The following is a 22167-nucleotide window of genomic DNA, read 5'->3' on the forward strand; positions in this document are numbered from 1 at the left end:
GCCAGCATACAGATCAGTGCCCAAACTGAACTTTCAGATTACTGCTTGTGACTTCACACATCCTTATTTCCTAAAATGAAGCTCAGGCAGTGGTTTTGGGTTGATTTTAAAACACCTCTATAACACAGTATTTACCTTGTCCTTTTTCAAAAAATATAATCTTGGATTCTGGAAGAAAATTGGATCCAGTCACCACCATTTCATGGCCTCCATTTACCGAGCAACTACTGATGCTGTACTTCTCAATCTGAGGAAGTTCTTGAGCAGATCGCTGAGCTTTAAAAACAAGCACACACCACCACACCAAAACAATCAATCAAGGTGAAAAACCAACATAGCAATTACAATTTTAATCATAGGATCATGCAAGAAATATCACTGACTTTAAGAATCAGGGGTTAAACTAGCACAACCAGCTTTCACATACATAGATCGTATTTGTGTCAGATTCCTTTGTTTTTAAAATTATGTCATTAGAGAAAGGAAACACCAGAAGTCTGTGAATCCCAAAGAGCAAAAAATAGAGTACCTTAGTTTAGGAATACTGGTTTAAAAGTTACTATGGCATTTATAGACAAAATAAATTATAGAAGAAATTCAGATTGTTTCAGGTCATGTTTTAATTCCTTAGTGCTAGCATTTAATAATTGAACTCTCTAGAAGCTCACCTGTTGATTAGACAACACTGTATACAGACAAGTAACAGTATAGACTCATGTAAATTAAATGGGGTATTAGATCTTCCTCAAAGGAATTTTATTTTCACTGAGATCTATCAGCTGCCTCTGCTGACAACACAAGCTGCTGCAGCTGTGTGACTGCAGTATTAGGTTTAAAGCCTAAAGCATTGTTTTTCCTTCAGTCCTTCAGGCAGCCACTTGCCAAGGACCATCTTTAAATAAAGACGATTTGGGCAGTTTACATCCTTACATACAATGCTTTTACACCCACAATCAATATTATCAGAATGACCACACTGCTGACACATGCACAAGCATAAATTGGGTTAAAGCGATCTTACAGCATTCCACAGGTATGGAAGCAGTCTGCAGAGATAAGACTTTTCCACTGGGCTGTGGGATGTGCACACGAAATACCAGCCGCACTCTGGTGTTCTTTCTTCCAATATCGGTCTCTCCTTTGCGGAGCTCTATGTCTGAATTGCGAAGCTTCAAAATACCTGCACAATCAATACTGCAGACGGGAGGATGGATAGATTGGAAGAGAAGTGGAACAAAGTTGATCAGACTATTGCCAAAGTATACTGTCAGCCTTTCTTTTGTGAAGGAATGAAGAGCCTTCTATTTTTTCACATTAGGCTCTTTTAAATGTTATTTTAAATGCCTGCTGTTTTAAAGACCTGTTAGTGTAAAAAATGGCAGCAAGTACTCTTGAAACATTCTGTCCTCTAAGTGTCTAGCTGCTGCTTTTTTGAACCTTCCAAAGATTGTTATTGCACATTGTTTAACCTTCAACGGCAGTTGTTAAACATAGTAAACATAACTTACGAGGAGCAAGAGACCTGTATGTAGTTCTGCCTTAGGGAGGACAAGAGTGACAAAAGTGTGGTCATCAATCCCAGCTACCCTTCAACAGTGTTATCCATTATTCATAACACACACTTTAATCAGGTAACACCACCTTGTGAGGAGTGCTGTCTTGCACATCAACATGGATTCAGTGTCCAACAAAACTAGTATGAAGTCCACAACGAGGAAAATTTAAGCTTTCAGAAATCTACGTAAGAAATAAATGTGCTATGTATGTAAACAATTGTGCTCTGCTCTCTGCTCCAGCTAGAGCAGAGCAGTTTAATTGTTGCTATAACTAACCGTTATACTATTATTATGTTCTATCTGGCAAGACCTGAAAACTCAGGAAAATGCAACTGCTAAAAATCATAATGAAAAAATATGTAAATAAGGAAAACATTTACCAAGATACTTGGAGCCAAACCACCACATTAAATTAAGAAACAATCAATGGAAGCTTATGATTTATGACTGTAACCCACGTGCAATTCTACAGCTGTGGAGTCCCATCTCTATATGGGCAAGTACAATCCAAGAAGCTTTTATCTACCTCCTCATCAGTCTTGTGAGCTGCCCTGCTCTCCACTCTTACTTCTGACTGCCTGAACACTGGCATGTTTAAAGAGATGTGTCTCACTCAGAAGCCTTGCTTGTGGGAACTATGCTTTCTACACAGTTTTTCTTTCACCTTCACACAAATAAAAAGTCAGCAACTTAGCAGTTACTTTAAGGTGTGCTGTACCTGGCTGACATGTTGTTTTCAGGAAGAAGTGGTATTTCCAGCACCTTTGTGCTGGCAATGATTATCTCTTGACTAGCTGTCGCAACTGTTTTTCCAGTGATTCGGTGCACCTGGTAGAATGCATGAGGTCTTAAGTAGCGATCATCTGCCGTCCCGATGAACATTTGTAAGTTTACTGGCTTCTCGCTGTAGCCCAGGAGCTGATGGAAACAGTAGATGTAATAATAAAATTGGCTGACTTTTACTGTGTTTGTGTGTGCATAGTTAAAATTCACAACCAGGATAAAGATACAAGAGTCACAGAGTATTACTCAGTAACACACTTCTTCCCTCTCCTCAGAAACCAGGAAACTGAGTACAGGTATTTGCCTCCCAATACAAGTAGGAGCAAATACATTTACCAGAACAAATGGATGTTAAAATAGCTTTATCACTTTTGAATGTCTCAGAGAGGAAAGAATCCTTTTAGCTACAGCAGTTCTACATCATAGCTATGGTATATCAGAGGTGCATTTTTGATAGCATTTTTAAGCAAAGCCAAGTTGTCAGTTTCACCAAGATACTCCTAGTAAACCTAGGAATAATAAACATAGTTTTTCTACTATAGAATGCAGTGGTGAGTTTTAATAATCTTCAGGGAATTTATGAATCTCTTCTGTTAGGACAAAGAAAATTTCATTCATAGCTAGAAAAGTTAAGTACAGTTTATTTTTGGCAAAGGTGGTTTAAAAAACTGAAATGTGAAAAATGTTAATTCACGTATCTTTCCTTAGATATGACTCACCACCACCAGACTGCTGTCACACAACCACCTGTTACTTACCTAACAGCAGTAATTCAATGCACAAACCACACTGAAACATCAAAAAAAACCCCAACCAACCAACCAAGCCCCACTCTAAAAGGCAAGGCTGTTTTCATCATAGGACACTGGCAACATACTATCCAAAATATTTAATGAAACAAATTTAATCTGCAGGTTTCCTTTAGCCACTGCCATTCTAAATTCAAAGCCTACAAAAGTATGTTTTAAGTCCATGAAGTTCACTTCACCTTCCTGCAACTGGCAGACTGAGGCACACTGCAAGTGAGATAACATCTGAGCAGCAATACAGCAGATTTACATGCCATCCATCTGGATGCCAATTTCTGCTCAACCCGGAGGGAGGGCCAGACAACCTTTACTCTTGGCTACTGGTGTGTTGATCGTGGAGCATGAACACACAATTCCTTTTTATATGTGATTTTTTTTTAATACCAAAATAAGGTTTTCATATTTTCTGAGTCTGAATTATTTTAAGAGTTCTAAAAGAAAATGTATGCACATGTGTTAGTTTAGCATTTACAGCAGCCATCTTGTCCCAAGTTCTCGACACTGACTCCATCATTTATTTTCCTCAGAGTTAAAATTAAATCTTAACACAATGGAATACAGCCTAAATGTGACATTGGTTACATGTGTTCACTCTCATACTGGAAATTATATAAATTACAAGCCAGACCTATTAAAAAAACTTGAATAAGTTCCAAATGGGGTCACTGTGACAAAAGCCAATTTCCAATTAAAGCTATCCTCCCCTCCCTTAACAATGGCCACGTACACAACAGTTCTGGAGATCCTGGTGATAAGAAAGAGAAGCAGAGGGGTGCAGGAGGGAGGCATACTCAAAAAGCTATGCTGGTCTGCCAACAGTCAGTGGAGATACTGTCCTCTACAGAAGCCTATACAAAGCAAGAACTTAACTTAGTGAAGCAAAAACCCCCATGCCAGCAGTTGCAGTGGTACTGCCTGTGAGATGCTGGCCATACACTACATTAGAAAGGCTCAAGGCCAAGTCTGACACCAGGTTTTGCCTCCATTGAGCAAAGTTCACTCTCTGTGCACACCAAGATATGGGCCTGGTTTCTGCCATGCATGTTGTGGGAGGGGAATGGAGTGGGAACATGTGGCATAAAATGCCCATCCCATTAGAGAAGTTATATATCCATGAGCTGTCAAACTCATGTGCTTGTCAACTGGCTCACATGGCTGCAGTGCACAAGCCATACCAACACGGAAATGTCAAACTATGGTACTACAGCTTCAGAAGAAATAGAAGTCCCACAACAAGACCCCACAGGGTAGTATTTACCTTTAGTCACTTCCCCTCTGGTTCATATGTTAAATTAATAGGAGAAATGCAATGCCCCAAGGAAACTACAATAATGCAACAGAACAGTTCTAAATTCCATATAGTAATTTAGAAAAAATCTCTGCATGGTGCAATAATATAAACAAAACATCTCATAGTTAAAAATGGTCTGCAACAACATCAGACAAAACCCTGAGAAGTTCATGCGTATTTAAAAGCCACATAGCACAAACCAGTTTCAAAACGAACAAGCCAACGAGCTGCCCCCTCTGCCCCCAACTATGTCATTTAGCTGCTTACCCTATCGCTTTGTCTCAAATGAACTGCTGAAAAGGATCTGCAATGAAGTCCTGTTCAAGGTACAGGAATATACATATATTTGTGCAGTACTAACAGGCTGGCAAGGTAACAGAGACCTCATGAATTTATACTTTGAAAAAAGGCAATAACAACATGTTCTGCAAAGTAAAATAAACTGAGAACAGCATAGAACAAAACCAATGTCAAACTACAAAGATAGCCAATGTGTGCAAGCAAGCGTGGCAGTGAAGTAAGCTGGAAGGTGAGACAAAACAATAAACCTGTCTCCCAGGTGACAGGGCGCAATGCTGGGCCTGAGCACTGTAACAGGCACACATAAAGGAAACAAGAGACTTAGACAAGCCCTGAGAAGACTGCAGAGAGTCCTTGTGCTTCCAACAGCCACATACAGCAAAAAAAACCAGCAAGCTTCATAGGCAATGGATGCTGACAAGACAGTCTTATGTGCTAGCAAAAACTTGGAGGCAGGGGGACAGATTGTCAAAAACATAGCAACTAAAAAAGCCCCAACCAACCAAAAGCCCCCAGGCTTTATTACACAAATTTGTGCCTTAAGGGGAGAATGCCAATTCTAAATCTTGCCTGCCTAAATGAGCTGACAACTCCAGGCATGACATGGATTCTGCAAGAGTGAAACAGAAAATTTACAGCATGTCTGCAATCAAAGAGGACTCTGTGCAGGCCAGTGAGCCAAGGGGCAGGTAGAAAACTATCCCATGGCTTGTGGCAAGGATGCCTGCACATTCCCTGTCATTTCTATTACAAAAGCGTTCTAAGCCTTTAGTGAAACCCACATGCTGTTACCTAGCACCACATTATTAAAGACAGCCTATGTCTCACCATAACTGAGAAGCAGGGACAGTGCTAGATCACTGTTAGCTTTCCTGCTAGTAATCCTACCTTATCTAACTGCAGGTGCAGTCTGCAGTTTTCGGAAGAGTCGGGAACAATTCTGAATCCATTATATGACTAATCCTGCTAACAGGAAGCTTTGGTATTTCTCCCTACACAACACCTTTACAGATTTACAGATTGCATTAGGTTGGAAGGGACTCTCAAAGGTCATATTGTCCAACCCCCCCACAGTAAGCAGGGATACCTCCAACTACATCAGGCTGCGCAGGGCCACACTGAGCCTGATCTTGAATGATCTTAGTCCAGAATAAAAACTGTGCTGACGTGTTTTGAGCGTGATCTTTTCCTTCTATATTGGGACTTTGAGCTAGACCTGGATTCTGAACAAGAATGGGATCAACCATCTTTTCTTTCACTGTTCCTTCCCACTAGCTCAGCAGAACTTCCTGCCCATCACACTTCATCCCTGTCAAGAGCCAGAATCATCAGGAAGTTTGCACTACCTTAATCTCCTCAGAAACATTGATATTTAGAGCCTGAATTGTCATTACTGATGCAACACCTGTACTGACAATAATGAAGGAGACTTAACTGTTCCAAATAACTCCACTCAAGAAGAATTACATATCTTTGAATTTGAAATGCATTACAGAATCACAGAATGTTACAGGTTGGAAGGAACCTCCAGAGATTGAGTCCAACCCACTTGACAGAGCAGGATCACCTAGGGCAGGTCACAAAGGAACACATCCAGGTGGGTTTTGAAAGTCTTCAGAGAAAGAGACTCCACAACCTTTTAAAGTTCTGTTCTCGTTAAAAAGTCGACTGTTCTTAAGTGTTCTAGACAGCAGGAAGACACTTGCTTATTACCTTCTCTACTTTACACACTATTCTGTATGTTGAACAGTCCAAGCACTTAAGTCAGTATAAAAAAATATATTCCTAATTGTTTTTAAATGATACCTACATAATTAACTTGAATGAAAGATGTTCTGCTCTAATACCTCAGGAAGCCATGGTACCTGTACCTTTAGTTCACCTTAGTAAAGCATACAAATAACAACAGTGTCTCTATACAGGCTTTAAGTATTTAACACAAATTTAACAGCCTGCTGGTATGTGCTGCAGAGTCACTGTGATGAAGACAGGTTATAAATTGCCACAGTATCAGCCTGCCCAAGATTCAGTCATGGGTCATTTACACAAAGACAGTAACTTAAGCTGATGGTTGAGCACCAGGTGTACTTTGAAATACTTCTTCCAGCATTTACTCCGTGTGCAATCATAGAGCTGCACACTATGAAAAAAGTTACTAATCTGACTTTAAAAAAAAACAAAACACCACCACTTTCCCAGGAGTAGCCAACAGTGTGCTGCAGACAACTAGTAAGTTATTGTAGGCTGTCACTACTGACCTCTAGCAACCCTCCTCTGTAACAGAATACTGATACACCACCCACTGCTTTGCAGGAAACTCAGCCAAGTTGTTTTTGTGTTTCTATATCGTTTCCATAGCAAAGGTCAGTGCATGCGTAAGTTAAACTAAAGCTGGAAGGCTAAAGACTGAAGGTCACTACAGGATAAGCCACAAGGGCTCCCTGCCAAAGCACTTCCAGCCCTGTTACTATACTGCAGGCAGTAAGCTCATGCATGCATGTCAATACTTAGTTTATAATTTTGCCCAAGTAACTACAAAGACATTAAGTTAATGAGAGAATTTTTGGACCATCAAGAAGTTGTATTTTACATTGGAAAACAACATTCGTATGTTCTTAATACACATATGGAAAATCCTTTTAAAAAGTGGAACATTAGAGACTATATAGATTAATTTGATCACTGAGGACAGCAGCATTTAAACTTGCAATTTTGTGCTAGTGGTGAGAACCTTTTTCTTGCTGAGGAAAGCAAACAAGTCCACAATAACAGGCATCAACCTGGAAAAAAAGAAGTTAGTATTTCTCCAGATTACATGCAGATTATAGTAGGACTGTATCTGGCTCACATGTCATCTGTTCCATGCTCTGATCTAAAGGAAAGCTTTCCACACTCAATCTTGTGAGAAGACTTTTTTAGTCTCTAATATTTACAAGTTTTACCTCCCCACCTTTTTCAAACAAGTAGGCTCTGTCTTTTCCATTTATTGAGGCTGCCCAAATATGACAAGTTTCTGTTCATTGAAATGTAAATGTTATTTATCCACCAGATGTGATTTCTTAAAACCGGTAACAAGACTTGAGACAAATACCCAACAGCAAATACACACTTCACAGTAAACAGGGACTCAGACAACAGCAGCATACTTTGAAACAGGCTGGCTTTGTGAACCAAAATCCCCTTTGGTTATTTACCAAAAAACCCAATACCTAATAGTGTCACTCACTCCTGAAGTGATGGCAGGATTCCACATGCCTACTCTTTCTGACTGAAAACCAAAAGGAAAAAACCAAACAAAACATTAAATTCCAATAGAAATAAAACTTGGAGGGGAAGGTAGAAAAGTAATTTCATTAGCTAAGTTTATGCTCAGCAGTCAAGCACTACTACGATACCAGTGACATTCAGACACTGCCAAAACCCATTTGATTGTATTTTTAAAGCAATTACCCTGCAAAACTTTCCAGCATTTATTAGGAAATTGCCATGTTTAACCAAACTTTCACTGGACATTCATACTCATGTTTTAAGTTTGATGTGCCTTTACTTGCTAATTGAAGATGAAGAGTCTATCAACACTTCACAATTAAATGCTCATGGCATTGCTCATGGATCTGTAAAGCAGACTTGAGGAGAATAAACCCTCTGACATGCAAAGAGGCCTCCCTAAAAATATGGCATAGTCTTGAAATACAAGATATGTATGGGGAAACATCTGGGATAACTTCAGTGAACGGGCAACTGGATTAACACCTTTATCTTCACCAAACACACCAGTATCCATGTAAAAATCCCCAGTTCAAACATGAAGAAGGGGAAGGAAACAGCTGTGTAAAGCACTATGAGCACTTACTAAGCATTTCCTCCAGATGGAGATTTCCTAGGCTTTTCAATGCCTAGGAAACAGGTTGTAACTAGTTATTTCCTCCTCCACAGTCCCATGGCAACTGGATACATTTCAATGACTTCTGTAGTCTTAGAACACCCCATAAAGTTACAAGGTAAGGAGGGCAAGAGAGAAAAATGGAGGTCACATGATAGGCAGGTGAAGGACCACGATGTTCTCTTGAATCAGGTTCTTTTACTTTGGAAGACTGTAGATGTATACATAGTGAACCTAAAACACCAGGAAATCTAAACAGTCCTACATAGAAAAGAACTTTTGCTGGTCTCCATTTTAGTAATTTCCCAAGTAAAATATTTTGAATTTACAAGTTTCATTTAAAGGAAGAAAGCACACCTTTGACATGTTTTGCCCTCTAAGACAGAGAGGTGATCCACAAGCCTGGAATCTCTGGACAGCAGTATCAGAGAGTCATGGGTGCAGGGCTCTGAAGAACCAAACATTTTATTTCAGTCATTTCTCCACAGGAATTTCAAATTTGAGTGGTGCACAGTGATTGTAAAGAACTGTAAGGCCTGGTGCTTTAAACATTGAAGGGCTACGCTGCTGGGTTGCAGACCACACCTATTAGCAGCAACCCAGGAGTAACAGCAAGGGATGACAAAGACCCAGAGCCATGAAGGTAACAGTCATTTGAAATGAAAGGCACACAATGACTAACACCAGCAGCACAATTTATCACCAACATATCAACAGCTGCACTCTGAAAACCTTGAAACAATCCATATATATAAACTCAAGAAACTAGAGTTCAGGAAAGTTGCTGAAAAACAGAGTGACCACAGCCACCCATTGTGGCCTCGCAAAGGTACAGTGAGTGCTGACCTATAATCTTCAATGGAGTGTTTAAAGCAAACTGGAGAAATTCATAGAAGAAACCCCCATTCAGATCTATTAGGCAATACTGCTGCAACTGGTTTGGAAAAATCTTAACAGCACATGGGAATTATTTTTATTATTTCATTCTGATTCTACAGGGGCTGCAATGGTACCAAAAGTGAAATGTCTGCTTTTACAATTAAATATGTTAGACCAAAACAAGATCATCTTCCCCTTCCTGAAGTGCAGCACTATTTTCTGTCACTTGATTATTTGATGTACCTTTCCTTTAACTGAGAAGAAAAAGCATGCACATCCAATAAACATCTTCCTTCATCCTTAGCTAAATAAGCTTATCAACTAGAGTGACTTGAAGTCCTCAAAACAGTACAGACCTTTAAGTCCAAAAAAAAAAAATAGTAATAGTGAGACACAAAAGGAACAGACTTCAATAAACTATTAGGTAGTGGCACAAATCCAAATAAAAAAAAAAACATTTTAAAGGTCATCCCAAAGACAACTGGGTGCTGGTCCTGCAAAGGACTAAAGCAAACAGTAATGGCAAATATTATCAGTGCTTTCTTGGTCATGACACTGTAAACATAGGGCATACAGAACATCCCTTCAGGTTTTAAAAACCTGAATTTCTGTTTCTGAAATCTCACACTTCCACATAGTCACTGACTGCTTGCAGACAGAATTTAAGTGTTTGAAATACTCATTTCAGGCATATTTTGAAGCATGTTTTAGCTCAGAGTCCTGTCCCATTCTGTGCTACCCTAAAAAGGACATCAATTCATAGTTCAAGCACTGTCAGGCTAATAGAATCAATAAGGCTGGAAGAGATCTCAAAGATCATCGAGTCCAACCTGTCACCATAGACCTCATGACTAGACCATGGCACCAAGTGCCACATCCAATCCCCTCTTGAACACCTCCAGGGATGGTGACTCCACCACTGCCCTGGGCAGCACATCCCAATGGTGAATGACTCTCTCTGTGAAGAACTTTGTCCTCACCTCCAGCCTAAACCTCCCCCGGTGCAGTTTGAGACTGTCCCCTCTTGTTCTGGTGTTGATTGCCTGGGAGAAGAGACCAGGCCCCTCCTGGTTACAACCACCCTTCAGGTAGTTGTAGACAGCAATGAGGTCTCCCCTGAGCCTCCTCTTCTCCAGGCTAAATAGTACCACTTCACGCTGCAGAACTGCAAGTCCCATCTAATTAACCATCACCATACACAATCCGTCTGCGAAATATGTGCTATTCCTGACATACCAACTCCCAGTGCAAAATTACACTATGGACAGGTTTTGGGCAAGGATGTCCAGGCTAGAAATAGGTTATTCCCACACAACCTATAGAAGACCCCCAACAATTTGTTTTACTTTTGAAAAAACTTACTACTTTCCCACATGTGAGCAACCTGGTCTAGCATGATGTGTCCCTGGCCATGGCAGCCCCCTGGGACTAGATGATTCTTGAGGCCCCTTCCAACCCTAACAATTCTATGATTCAAACATATGATGAATGAACATATGATACAAAAAGCAGAGCAGACTGCTGTGTTGTCCAGTGTACCCTTTTCAATACTTTTTGTGTTAATTTCTGCATTTTCTAGACTGAGTATTTGAACATATATTAGCTCTATAAATATTGCTTTTACTCTGTTTTGGGGATTTTGTAGAAGAAAATGCCTAAATAGGCAAACTGTTCTTTAAAGATTGGTGTTTCTAGAATCTCATCCAGAACTCAGTGTTTCCCCCAATACAGTCCACTACATGGTTCACACAGGCTGCCCTGTAGAGTTCTTTGGGGGGTTTGTCACCGAACAACAGTAGGCAGATAGAGCCAGGACACAGTTTGCCTTGTGCTGATGCACAAAATAGGGAGGAATTTAAGACAAAAGTACAAATTCATAGAATGGTTTGGGTTGTAAGTGACCTCTGAAAGTCATCTAATCCAACCCCCTCTGCAGTAAGCAGGGGCATCCTCAACTAGATCAGTCTGCCCAGGGCCTTGTTGAGCCTCATGTTGATACATCCAGGTATGTGGCCTTAACTACCTCCATGGGCAACCTGTTCCATTGTTCCACTACCCTCATGGTAAAGAAATTGGTCCTAGCATCCAATCTAGATTTACTTTTTTCTAGTTTGAAATCACTGTCCTTTGTCCTATCACTACAGACCTTTGTAAACAGTCTTTCTCCATCCTTCTTCTAGGCCCCCTTCAGGTTCTGGAAAGTCATCATAGTATCACAGTATCGCCAAGGCTGGAAGAGACCTCACGGATCATCGAGTCCAACCTGTCACCATAGACCTCATGACTAGACCATGGCACCAAGTGCCACATCCAATCTCCTCTTGAACACCTCCAGGGATGGCGACTCCACCACCTCCCCAGGCAGCCCATTCCAATGACTAATGACTCTCTCGGTGAAGAACTTTCTCCTCACCTCCAGCCTAAACTTCCCCTGGTGCATCTTGAGACTGTGTCCCCTTGTTCTGGTGTTGATTGCCTTGGAGAAGAGACCAGCCCCCTCCTGGTTACAACCACCTTTCAGGTAGCTGTAGAGGGCAATGAGGTCACCCCTGAGCCTCCTCTTCTCCAGGCTAAACAACCCCAGCTCCCTCAGCCTCTCCTCACAGGGCTGTGCTCAAGGCCTCTCACCAGCCTCATTGCCCTTCTCTGGACACGTTCAAGTGTCTCAATGTCCTTCTTAAACTGAGGGGCCCAGAACTGGACACAGAACTCAAGGTGTGGCCTAACCAATACAGAGTACAGGGGCAGAATGACCTCCCTGCTCCTGTTGGCCACAGTATTCCTAATGCAGGCCAGGATGCCATTGGCCTTCTTGGCCACCTGGGCACACTGCTGGCTCACTGCTGGTCATTATTAGGTCTCCCCAGAGCCTCCTCTTGAAACATCAAAGATCAGAAGAATGGGAAGGGTCATGAAACACAGAAAACGTGCTGTATGTTTGGCTTAGAGAAGAGGAAGAACTCTGATATATACCTGTTACAGTGAGTAGTTACATGAATTGTGACATAGAAGACCTGAGGCAAAGGTGACAGCCAGAGTACCAGGCCAGCAAACACACACACATTGAGACAATCCTTCTTTAGTTTGTTTTTATCAGACATTACTCAGAAGCTCTCTTGTAGGTTATAGTTTCTCCCACCAGAACTCAGGCAGAGTTTGACAGGCTTTTTGAGAACACTTTCCCATTTCAGAATTTTCAAAGTAGTTCAAATTTTGTTTACTTTAGCTCAGTTATTTACTTCCCCCCCACCCCACTGCAGCTCTTCAGTCATTACTTCAAGATCTGTGGTCACTTCAAACAGAGCTGACATTCAGTCCCTCTTTCACAGGTCTCCACTAAAATTCACACAGGAAGTTACTGTTTGCTTAGTAGAAGCAAACAGTTTGTAGAAGTGTATAACTATTTAAATAAACTGGGTTATATTTAATACTTCTTTAATTTTTGATCTTACTGCTGAGTTATTCATATGGATCACACAATACTTCCCCATCTCTGCTACTGCAGAAGCAACTACGGTAAGAAGTTTGCCTGCCTATGGAATTTAGTACCAAAATATATCACTAAATTTAAAATAGTTAAGGAAAGTTAGAAAACTGCAGAAGCTGACTTAAATAGCAGAAACATAGTATACAAAACAAGTCAGTTTGTTTCAAAAAAAGGAAGTTACTTTATATCAGACAGCTAAAATAAAAGTAAAAAACCCCACATATTCCAAAGAAATCCTTATCACATGCCCAACTGCTCCTAAAACACTTGTGATTTTGATCACATAAGTGTTAACCAAGTGAAGGCTCATGAACAACCCTAACCCTTTTGATTAGCAGTAAAAATTCATCTAGCAAATGTTAAGTGTAAATGTTATTATATTATGCACAATTTGACCTATGGGAAGGGTGAAACATTCAAGCAATGGTGATCATTTATTAGAGCCAGATGAAGTGTGGCAGCTAGTTGGTTAAAAGGTTTCACAGATGGGTAAAGTAAATACTCTAGCCTATTGAATTAGAAGGGTAAAAGGCAGACTGTCAACTGACAATACAATTTACAAGTAATGTGCATGACAAAAGCTCAACATACCACCTTTCCCCCTGCCAACCCTTCCACCAAGATACTTATTCCTTCCCTTTGAAAACTGTTATCTTGCAGATTCTCTACCAAGGCAAAAGAAACTGTTCCAGATGACACCGATTAGCTGGCATACACTTCCAAGAAAGCAAGAGGTTAAAATTACAGGTATCTGGTATTTAGAACCAGCTGATGAAAAAAAAAAAAAAGAAAAAAAAAGCCAGAAACAAGAATTTCATTACAGATTTTCCTTCCTTAAAGTCAATGAACCTGCAAAGCAAAGCATGATGCTCTGCTCATTTCATTTCCTCACATTTGGAAGTAAGCTGATTAAACATAAGCACAAGAGACGATGCCAAATTTGTCAGAAGCTTAGTCTCCTAGCAACAGGTATGGCACAGTATTAGTAATAGATTAATGACAGGCACTAATAGATTAATGGCTTCAAGCTATGTGCTCTCATTTTAAATAATACATCAACTGCAGATGCAGAACTACAGAGGTTTCAGTTTGGAAATTAAGTATTCTAGCTTTGTATAAAATAACATTAAGGAGCAAAACAAATTCTGTAGGAAGCAGAAGCTCACAGGCCTTCAGGCACCCAAAGATGTGGCAGCTGGGCTTCATGTTCAAGGTAGGTCCCTTCCAAATGAAATATTCTGTTCACCCACATCCCTTCTTGTCTCTGACATTGGTTAACATGCAATTATTTCACACAAGAAAACACTGAGTACTCCATTGCAATGAACACACATAGAAGTGACTGGTATAAAGCCAAGAGCATCAGAAAGAAAAGTCAGAAACAAACAGTAATGCGTATCATGAACATGATTTGCACAATAAGCTTCCAGATATGCTGGAAAATATTTCACTTTTTTGTATTAAATAAAGTAATTCTAATCTGTTCACAGCTATTAAGTATTTACCTTTTAAACTTAGCCCTTAGCATACTGTTTCACCCAGCAGTGAGTAAAAAGTTAATACAAATTGATGTTTTGTTTCATAACTTCCTCTCTTCCATCAAACAACAATTAATTTCTAATCCAGCTGGAAGAGACCAAACTGCAAACCAGAATATTGATTTGTATTCACTGTGATAGTGAATAGAATAATCCATCTGTTTTAAGTATGAAAGACAAATACTACCCCCATTTTTGAAATGGCATTCTCATCATAGCAAGGTATTCCACAGTCCTAATGCACATAGCTTTAAAATTCATTGCTGTAAGTCATATAGATTACAGACCTGATTTTAATAACTTTCATTTAGTACTGTAAGCATCTAGTTCTGTAAGCAGAAGAAATCCTACATATATTTGTCAAATCTTATAAACAGCAGCAAAACAAGTTCCCTTAATGCAAGTATTAGTGCAAGACGAGTACCCAGGTTAAAAAGAAACAAAAAAAGTAATTTAAATGCAGTACACAAAACCTTAGCGGAGACTTTTGTCAGCTAAAAATCGCTCAAGTCTCTGACCTCATTAATGATGTGTTAGATTCCACTGCCAGCACCTTGGCATGTGAAAGGTGAGTCTCCTTGTTCTCCACTAAAGCAACACAACACTCCCTGTGAAGCAATGTGCCCAGTTAACTTTCAGATTCCAGCCTACTCCAGGCATCCTCAGTTTTCTCTAGTGTGCAGCACAGACTTGATCCCTGCCTCTGTGTGATGAGAAATCTAGTATGTCTGACAGTAGCTGCTGTCAATATCATCACCCTTTCTCAGCCAGCAGAGGCCTGCTGCCTTCGCTACTGTTGTAAGAGACAGTTTGTGTGATTCTCTTAAGACAATGGAAATCATGCCAGAAAAAAGAAAGCAAGAAACAAGTCTTGCCCTTACAGATAACCAGTCAAATTCTAATGAAACTAGGCAATGCCTTACTTTAAGGAGATACCTACCACTGAACTGTGAATTATAAGCTTTGGTTCATGCTGAAGAAGGAAGTCAGGTTTAAATTTGCTTCAAACATTTCAATGAAAATTATCAGAATTTGTGGGTACAATTTCACAGAAATAACATAATACAAACACAAGTAAGAGGCATTTACAGTGTTCAGAAAGCTGTCTCAACACCAAAGAAAGATGACTTCCAATTCAAATGAATCTATACTGTATTTCAGTATATAGATACTGTATTTCAGTGTAGGCCCAAGTAACCTGCTATTGTGACTTTTCTTACCTGCCCCCATGCACACACCATGCTCCTCAAAGTTCATGTTGAATAGGCTAAATTATACACCAGTGTACTGTGAATCCTTTCACAAGTACAAACATGCACTGTTACTGTAGCAAACTAAATCTTTAAACATTTTAAACCAGATTTTGTATTGAATAAATTACATTTCAGGGAGAAAACTGTACCTAGGAAGGACTGTAAGCTTCACACAAGGAAACAATTCACATTACTATAGGCACCAACAACAAATTTTAAATCATCTTCAAAAAACCAGACTTCCTACCTTCACTACAGGGTGTCCTCCAGTAGATGCTTTTACAGCTCCTCTGCTTCCTTCTGTTTCATAGTGAGCTCTGTGATGAGTTTTAGGCTGGACTTCTATTTTCAATTCACACTGTCCATAATGACTTGGTAAAGGCCAGTCAAGAGGCGGCAATGAAGATGTGCTGGAATCAAAATAAGCACACCATGGTTACATGAACTATGCAGTTTGGCTACAACACAAAGAAGCTTCACTCAAAGGTAATTATGCCACTTTCCTGACAAATGACCACCAAATAGCTAGTAGCCTAAAAATGTTACTTGGAAATGCCAACATTTTACTCATCTATTAAAATCTTCAATTCTGTTTCTTTTGTGGTTGAGTGGAATTTCTTCCTTCCAATACCATATTAAAAGAAGAGTCCTGTACAAGTCCCCCCAGCCCCACATTACCAGTGCTGTTCTATATTGCCTTTATGCTAATAATTTATCCTCAAGGATATCAGCAAACAAGTTCAAGCATTGTTTAGAGGGAACAGACTAAATTCACTCTCTAAGTCATTAAATGTTAACACTCTGCATTATCTTACAGCTTGTTTGTTTTTTCTAAAACTGCTAAGTACTGCACTTTGCTAACCATCATTGAAATGAACACTCTTTGATGATCTAAAATTTTAAAGCTAGTAGTCTAAGCATAAAGACTTACTGCAACAGACACTTCAAGTACACACTCATCTTCCCCACAGATTATAGATGCCCTTACACACTGCAGTAAAGTCACTCCAGGGAAGAAGGACAAAAAATGCAGTAATAGAAGTAATATGGAAGAACCTCAAAGGGAAGCAAGCCACATGATGTCACCAATGTTTTCACACCTACCCTTTTACCTGCACAGATTTATAGGCTTACAAGTCTAGTAAGGCAAACAGCCAGATTCAAATCGGAAACTACCCAGTAGCGTAAATTAATTTACGAACATTTAAAAGTCACTGTTTATAGCATTGTGTACCAAACAGTAACACTTACATAGAAACAAGCGTCTGTTAAAATATTTTTTGTACTACCTTACTTCGACCAACAAGGAAAGCAAATTGGGTTTATAAAGAGACCAATCATGCTGTCATCATCTGAGAAAGCTTGACTCCATTTCTTTTCACTTTACAGCAAATCCCACCACCAATCCAAAGCCATGCAGAATTCCACAGACATGAATAGCCACAGGTCCCAGGAAGACAAACACTATCTTCTGGAGAATTTGGCTAAGACCTATGAAACATATCCACTGTTGAGAAAGAGGATAATATCTGTACTGAACAAAAAAGAAAAGGGAAGTTCTGTCTTTAGCAAGTATCTGGATGGATTTGGGCTCAGCCTGCAGCACCACACATCTACTTTTTACTGTAAAAATCACCGTCACTAGGCATGGAAAAGTTGAAGAAAGGGCACCGCTGGCTGACCGAACTCCTCATACAGGAGAGCAACCTACAAGCCGGCTGACTTGCTGCTTCATGAAGTGCCTCTTACTGTGCACTCCAGGAGCAAGCTCATGTTGTAACACCATGTTATAACATAAGCCTTATCTCCTGAAGTACCATTCTGAGAGCAGTGGAAAGAATTTCCCTTCTTACTGAAAGGAAGAGATGTGAGTAATAAATCACCTCCAAAAGCATTCAGCATAAAGACTCTTCATCCCCCAGTAAGGAGGTCTGTTGACTGGTCCTTTCCACAGCAATAGTATTTATTGGGTAGGAGAGGACTGGAGATGTCAGCAATGAGTGAAGGGAACTGACAGAGATGCAGTATAAGCCCAGTCCTTCCAGATACACAGGCTAAGATGCATTGCCTAAATGCTACTACTAGTGGCTATCAACTAGACCTTGCCATTCATTTTTTTAGCTACTGACAGAGAAGGGGACTCAAGTCTTCAGACTGAAAAATTAAAGAAAAAGTCATGATTAGAGGACACTGAAGAGTTTAAAAAGACATGTAGCATGTGAGAAGTGTTTCTGAGAATCTTTTCCCCCATATAACAGAATACATTAAAAAAAAAGGGGGGGGGGGGACACGGTGTACACTTCAAACAGATGAAATTCTTAGGAGAACTTGGTATAGCAAGCATGCTACAAGCTACATAACCCTTACTGGATGTTTATCATTAATCTCAGTCAATAAAAACAAGTATTTGTTTGTGACCACTCTTTATACAGCCTCTAAGAAAGGTTTACTCCCTTCTGCAATTAACTAATAAAAATGACACAAGCTGTATCAGACTACCATTATCCTGCTAATTTACCAAGCCCCAGCTGTCCATACAGCTTCTTCAAAGAGAACTAGTGGGAGAAAAGCACAATGGGAACTTCCTAGCCAGAAATGTCACCTTCTCAAAGTCAGATGGACCTACAAGCTTGGACACCAAGTAAATTTTAAAAAATAGCAGAATACAGCTGACAAACTCTTGGGGTTTTAAAATACTCTTTAGAAATCAGTATCAAACCAGAAGATTCAAAACAGTATTTGGGAAGCAAGAGCTAACAAGCATGCATATATTTTGAAGACTTTATAATATGAACCAACATTTGTTTTGTACCAAGTGTTGGATATGGGATAGTAAATGTGAAGCCAATGGCTTTACTGCATTTAAGGATCTGTTCTCAAGAGAATACTGTTCAGTCAGCATTATTACATGAGGATGAGTGTTACACTATTAACTGGGTAGCTTGCGACAATCTTTTACAGAAGTTTCTCTAATCCTTTGTTTTCTTTAAATGAGTTAAAACCTTATTAACAAAGTGAAGCACCACATCACATGTCAGGAAATGGAAATAACTGTCATTCTAAAATTTTTATTAAATAAAATCTTAGCATGTTGTTGAAACAGTACCAATCTGTAAACCTACAAACGTACTTCCAGTAATACCAAGAGTCTGATTAATGCAAGCCTCCAAGAGCACATACTGCTATCACATCAAGATTAAAGGCTTCAGAGTACAGCAGCTATTAAAGGAAACTTGGAGGTAAAGAAGGAGAAGCAGAAGCCACTGCATTTAAAATTACCACTTCAGTGGTGATAATTTTATTAACTGATTTGTTCCTCCTCTGCAATCATTATCTCTACAACAGAACTGATTCAGGCTGCACAAACTGATGAGGAAGTATCTGATGTACAGCATAGGGACAGCCAAATGTGTCCATATGGCCTTCAGTATTCAGAACTGTAGACACTGGCCCAGTTCATGGGCTGACTGTACCTCTCAAACAGCAAGAAAGAAGCCCCAGGAACAAGACTGCTTATTTGCATTTGACTGTGGCCCTGCCACAGTACATGTGGGACAGAAGGAAGAATAATGCCTATGACAGCCACTAAAAATAATCCAGTTAAAAACCTAAACCATTTACCTTCCATCTATAGCACTCTTGCTGGGTAATTCCTTGGACAGATAGTTGGGGCTCTGTGCAAACAAACTGCTAATGCTGGTGCCTCAGCTGAAGCACATGTGTGATTGATTGGCTTAGGTGCAGTGTAATGTGCTCCTGGACTCTTTGTTAAAAAGTTTCTGAACACAGATGGAATTGACACAAGAACTCGATTTAGCCACTCTGTATGAACAGGTTCCCCCTCTCTGTAATCACCAATTCCAGTAACAACTTCAGAGGTAGAACATCAAAATGCTTGTGAAAGTTCTTACTTCCTTCATAGGTTGAGATTCACAGATCACCTAGAACAACTGTTCTGTTATTTCTTAGTTGCAGGAAAAATAACATTTTCACTTAGAGTTCCTCCCACCACATCAAAAGGGAAAAAGCTCACTGACCACACAATGGATATTCCACATCTTTTCCTCATCCCAAGTTTTTGCAGAGATTAACTAACAGCATATCCTGTGACCAAGGCAATGTTACAACACAGCAAACGTCTGAGAATCCCCAGTCATAACTGACCCAACACTACAGTCCTTGTCAAGAGTGCTTGTAGAGCGAAAATACTGGTTTGCTCTCCACCACCTAGAAAAAAGCAAGTTTTTTTTCCTCTGAGGGAGTGATTTTGGAGTTAAGAATCTTGAGGCCATTCCAGTTGCCACAGTGGCTTATCAACAGACTTTAAAAATACCATCTACATTCAAAATGTTACTGTTCTACTACTAGCAGACCCGTATTTAACTATGGTTTCAGAGTACTGATGCAGGATACTGCCAAATAAAATGTATGTTCTGTCATTTCAGACCAAAGTATAGCTGAATCACATGGTACAGCACAAAGGGTACATATCAAACACTACCTGAATTTCTCTGGATTCATTAATGGTGTGTAAACATTACAGCAATAGCCTAGCTTATTAAAATCCAAGGAGGTTCAAAGTTCTCTTTGCCTATCTCACCTAAGTGCATCCTTATCTTCAAAGTCATTGATTTGCAACTATTTTCACTTTGAAGTCTTGCTAACGTAGCATAGCTGGTGTTATTTCTATTTATCAAAATAAGATAAGTGCTCAGCAGACCAAGTTTGCCTATGGGCTGCTCACATTGAAATACATATTCTTAAGACCAAAGTCACAATATTTATGTTAGAACATAAATCTGTTCTTCACTAATCCCCAGACTTTCAAGAGAAGCATTCAGGCAAGAAAAGTAATTTCTCAAACATTTGTCCATCTACTACTGTATTTGAAATACCGTTTTTTTTTTCCTCCTGAGAGAGAAAGCAAAACTGTCAGCAATTCTAGTTTCCAATGGTAACTGCAGGTAAAATTGTCTCAAGTTGCCATTAAATATTCAGCACTACAGAGATTCCTGAGCTGTAAATACATCTGTCAAAGCCATTTAGTTCATCACCACTGGAACAAAGGAACTACTTGATATCCCATCACTTCTCAGTGCTCTAGATTAAATTTGTGACAGTAGCAGGAAGACAGTATCAGTTTATATAGTAGTTTTTACTTCAGTGTCTAAGAATTTCATGAGGGAAGACACAGTAAAACTAGGTTTTGTTTCAAGACTTTTTATCATTAATGAATATTTGCCTGGTTATTTACCAGACACAAAATACATCAGATGTTCCCACCAAATACTTCAGGGATTAAAGAAAGGAAAAATAAATTACTATTTAAGTTTACTACCCTGCAAAGTATCTATATACTTGAGAAACAAATTAGATTCTCAAGATCCACTTTACAGAACATAAACTGTATTGTCCCACCAGCCATTCATGTTAAAAATCAGAAGCTTAAAGAAAAAAAAACAAACAACAAAACCCCCAGCCAACCACCAACAAAACACCCACAAAAAAACACCCCACAAACCTAAAAGGAAAACTAACAGAATCCTCATGATTTTTAATTGCATCATCACTGACCAATTTTCTAACAAAATACCCCATGTTGCTGATATTGGTGCTGGACACTTCTGTGATGGTTGTTATCTATCACCAACTTTGTTGCCCTTCTCTGGACACGCTCCAGCAAGCCAACATCCTTCCTAAACTGAGGGGCCCAGAACTGGACACAGGACTCGAGGTGCAGCCTAACCAGTGCAGTGTACAGGGGCAGAATGACCTCCCTGTTCCTGCTGGCCATACTGTTCCTGATGCAGGCCAGGATGCCATTGGCCCTCCTGGCTGCCTGGGCACACTGCAGGCTCATGTTCAGTCTACCATCAACCAGCACCCCCAGGTCCCTCTCTGCCTGGCCGCTCTCCAGCCACTCTGACCCCAGCCTGTAGCACTGCATGGGGCTGTTGTGGCCAATGTGCAGAACCCGGCACTTGGATGTGTTCAATCTCATGCTGTTGGATTCTGCCCATCTGATGAAACAAGTGAAATGCTCAAAAGCATGTTACATGCTCAAAAGCATGTTACATGCTTTTGAATTTTGGTTATTGCTGCACATTTACTGAGCAGAGAAGAAAGAAGGAAAACACAGTTAGGACCTGCCAGATGAACTAGATTTCCAAAATTTCAGATGCATTCAAAGCAGAAGGTGCTATTTGCACATTACACACCATGTCACATGGGAGGTGAGTTACTCCTACCAGGGCTCAGCTTACTGTGGGCTTATTTTGCACGCTGCTCACAGTCACTTCAGATGCACTTCATGCACCACTTTGTACTTGACAATATCATTAAGACATTTTAAAATCCTATTAGTTGTAATATGTTGTAATTTATATTA

General features: G+C 39.9%; 1 protein-coding gene across 2 annotated transcripts in view; it reads right to left on the reverse strand.

Annotated features, from left to right (window-relative positions):
- NFATC3 (nuclear factor of activated T cells 3) overlaps positions 1-22167 on the reverse strand; it is a 71565-nt gene that overhangs the window by 25139 nt on the left and 24259 nt on the right. For both annotated transcript variants that reach the window (XM_068150489.1, XM_068150488.1), the window contains exons 3-6: positions 16027-16189; positions 2275-2474; positions 1022-1194; positions 136-276 (exon numbers count right to left, since the gene is read on the reverse strand). In XM_068150489.1, the coding sequence (XP_068006590.1) occupies positions 136-276; positions 1022-1194; positions 2275-2474; positions 16027-16189 (677 nt within the window). The remainder of the gene's footprint in view (positions 1-135; positions 277-1021; positions 1195-2274; positions 2475-16026; positions 16190-22167) is intronic.

This window comes from Melanerpes formicivorus, unplaced genomic scaffold (genome assembly GCF_026170545.1).
Source record: "Melanerpes formicivorus ecotype bairdi unplaced genomic scaffold, bMelFor1.0.p_v2 SCAF_20, whole genome shotgun sequence".
In the NCBI taxonomy this organism is placed as follows: Eukaryota; Metazoa; Chordata; class Aves; order Piciformes; family Picidae; genus Melanerpes; species Melanerpes formicivorus.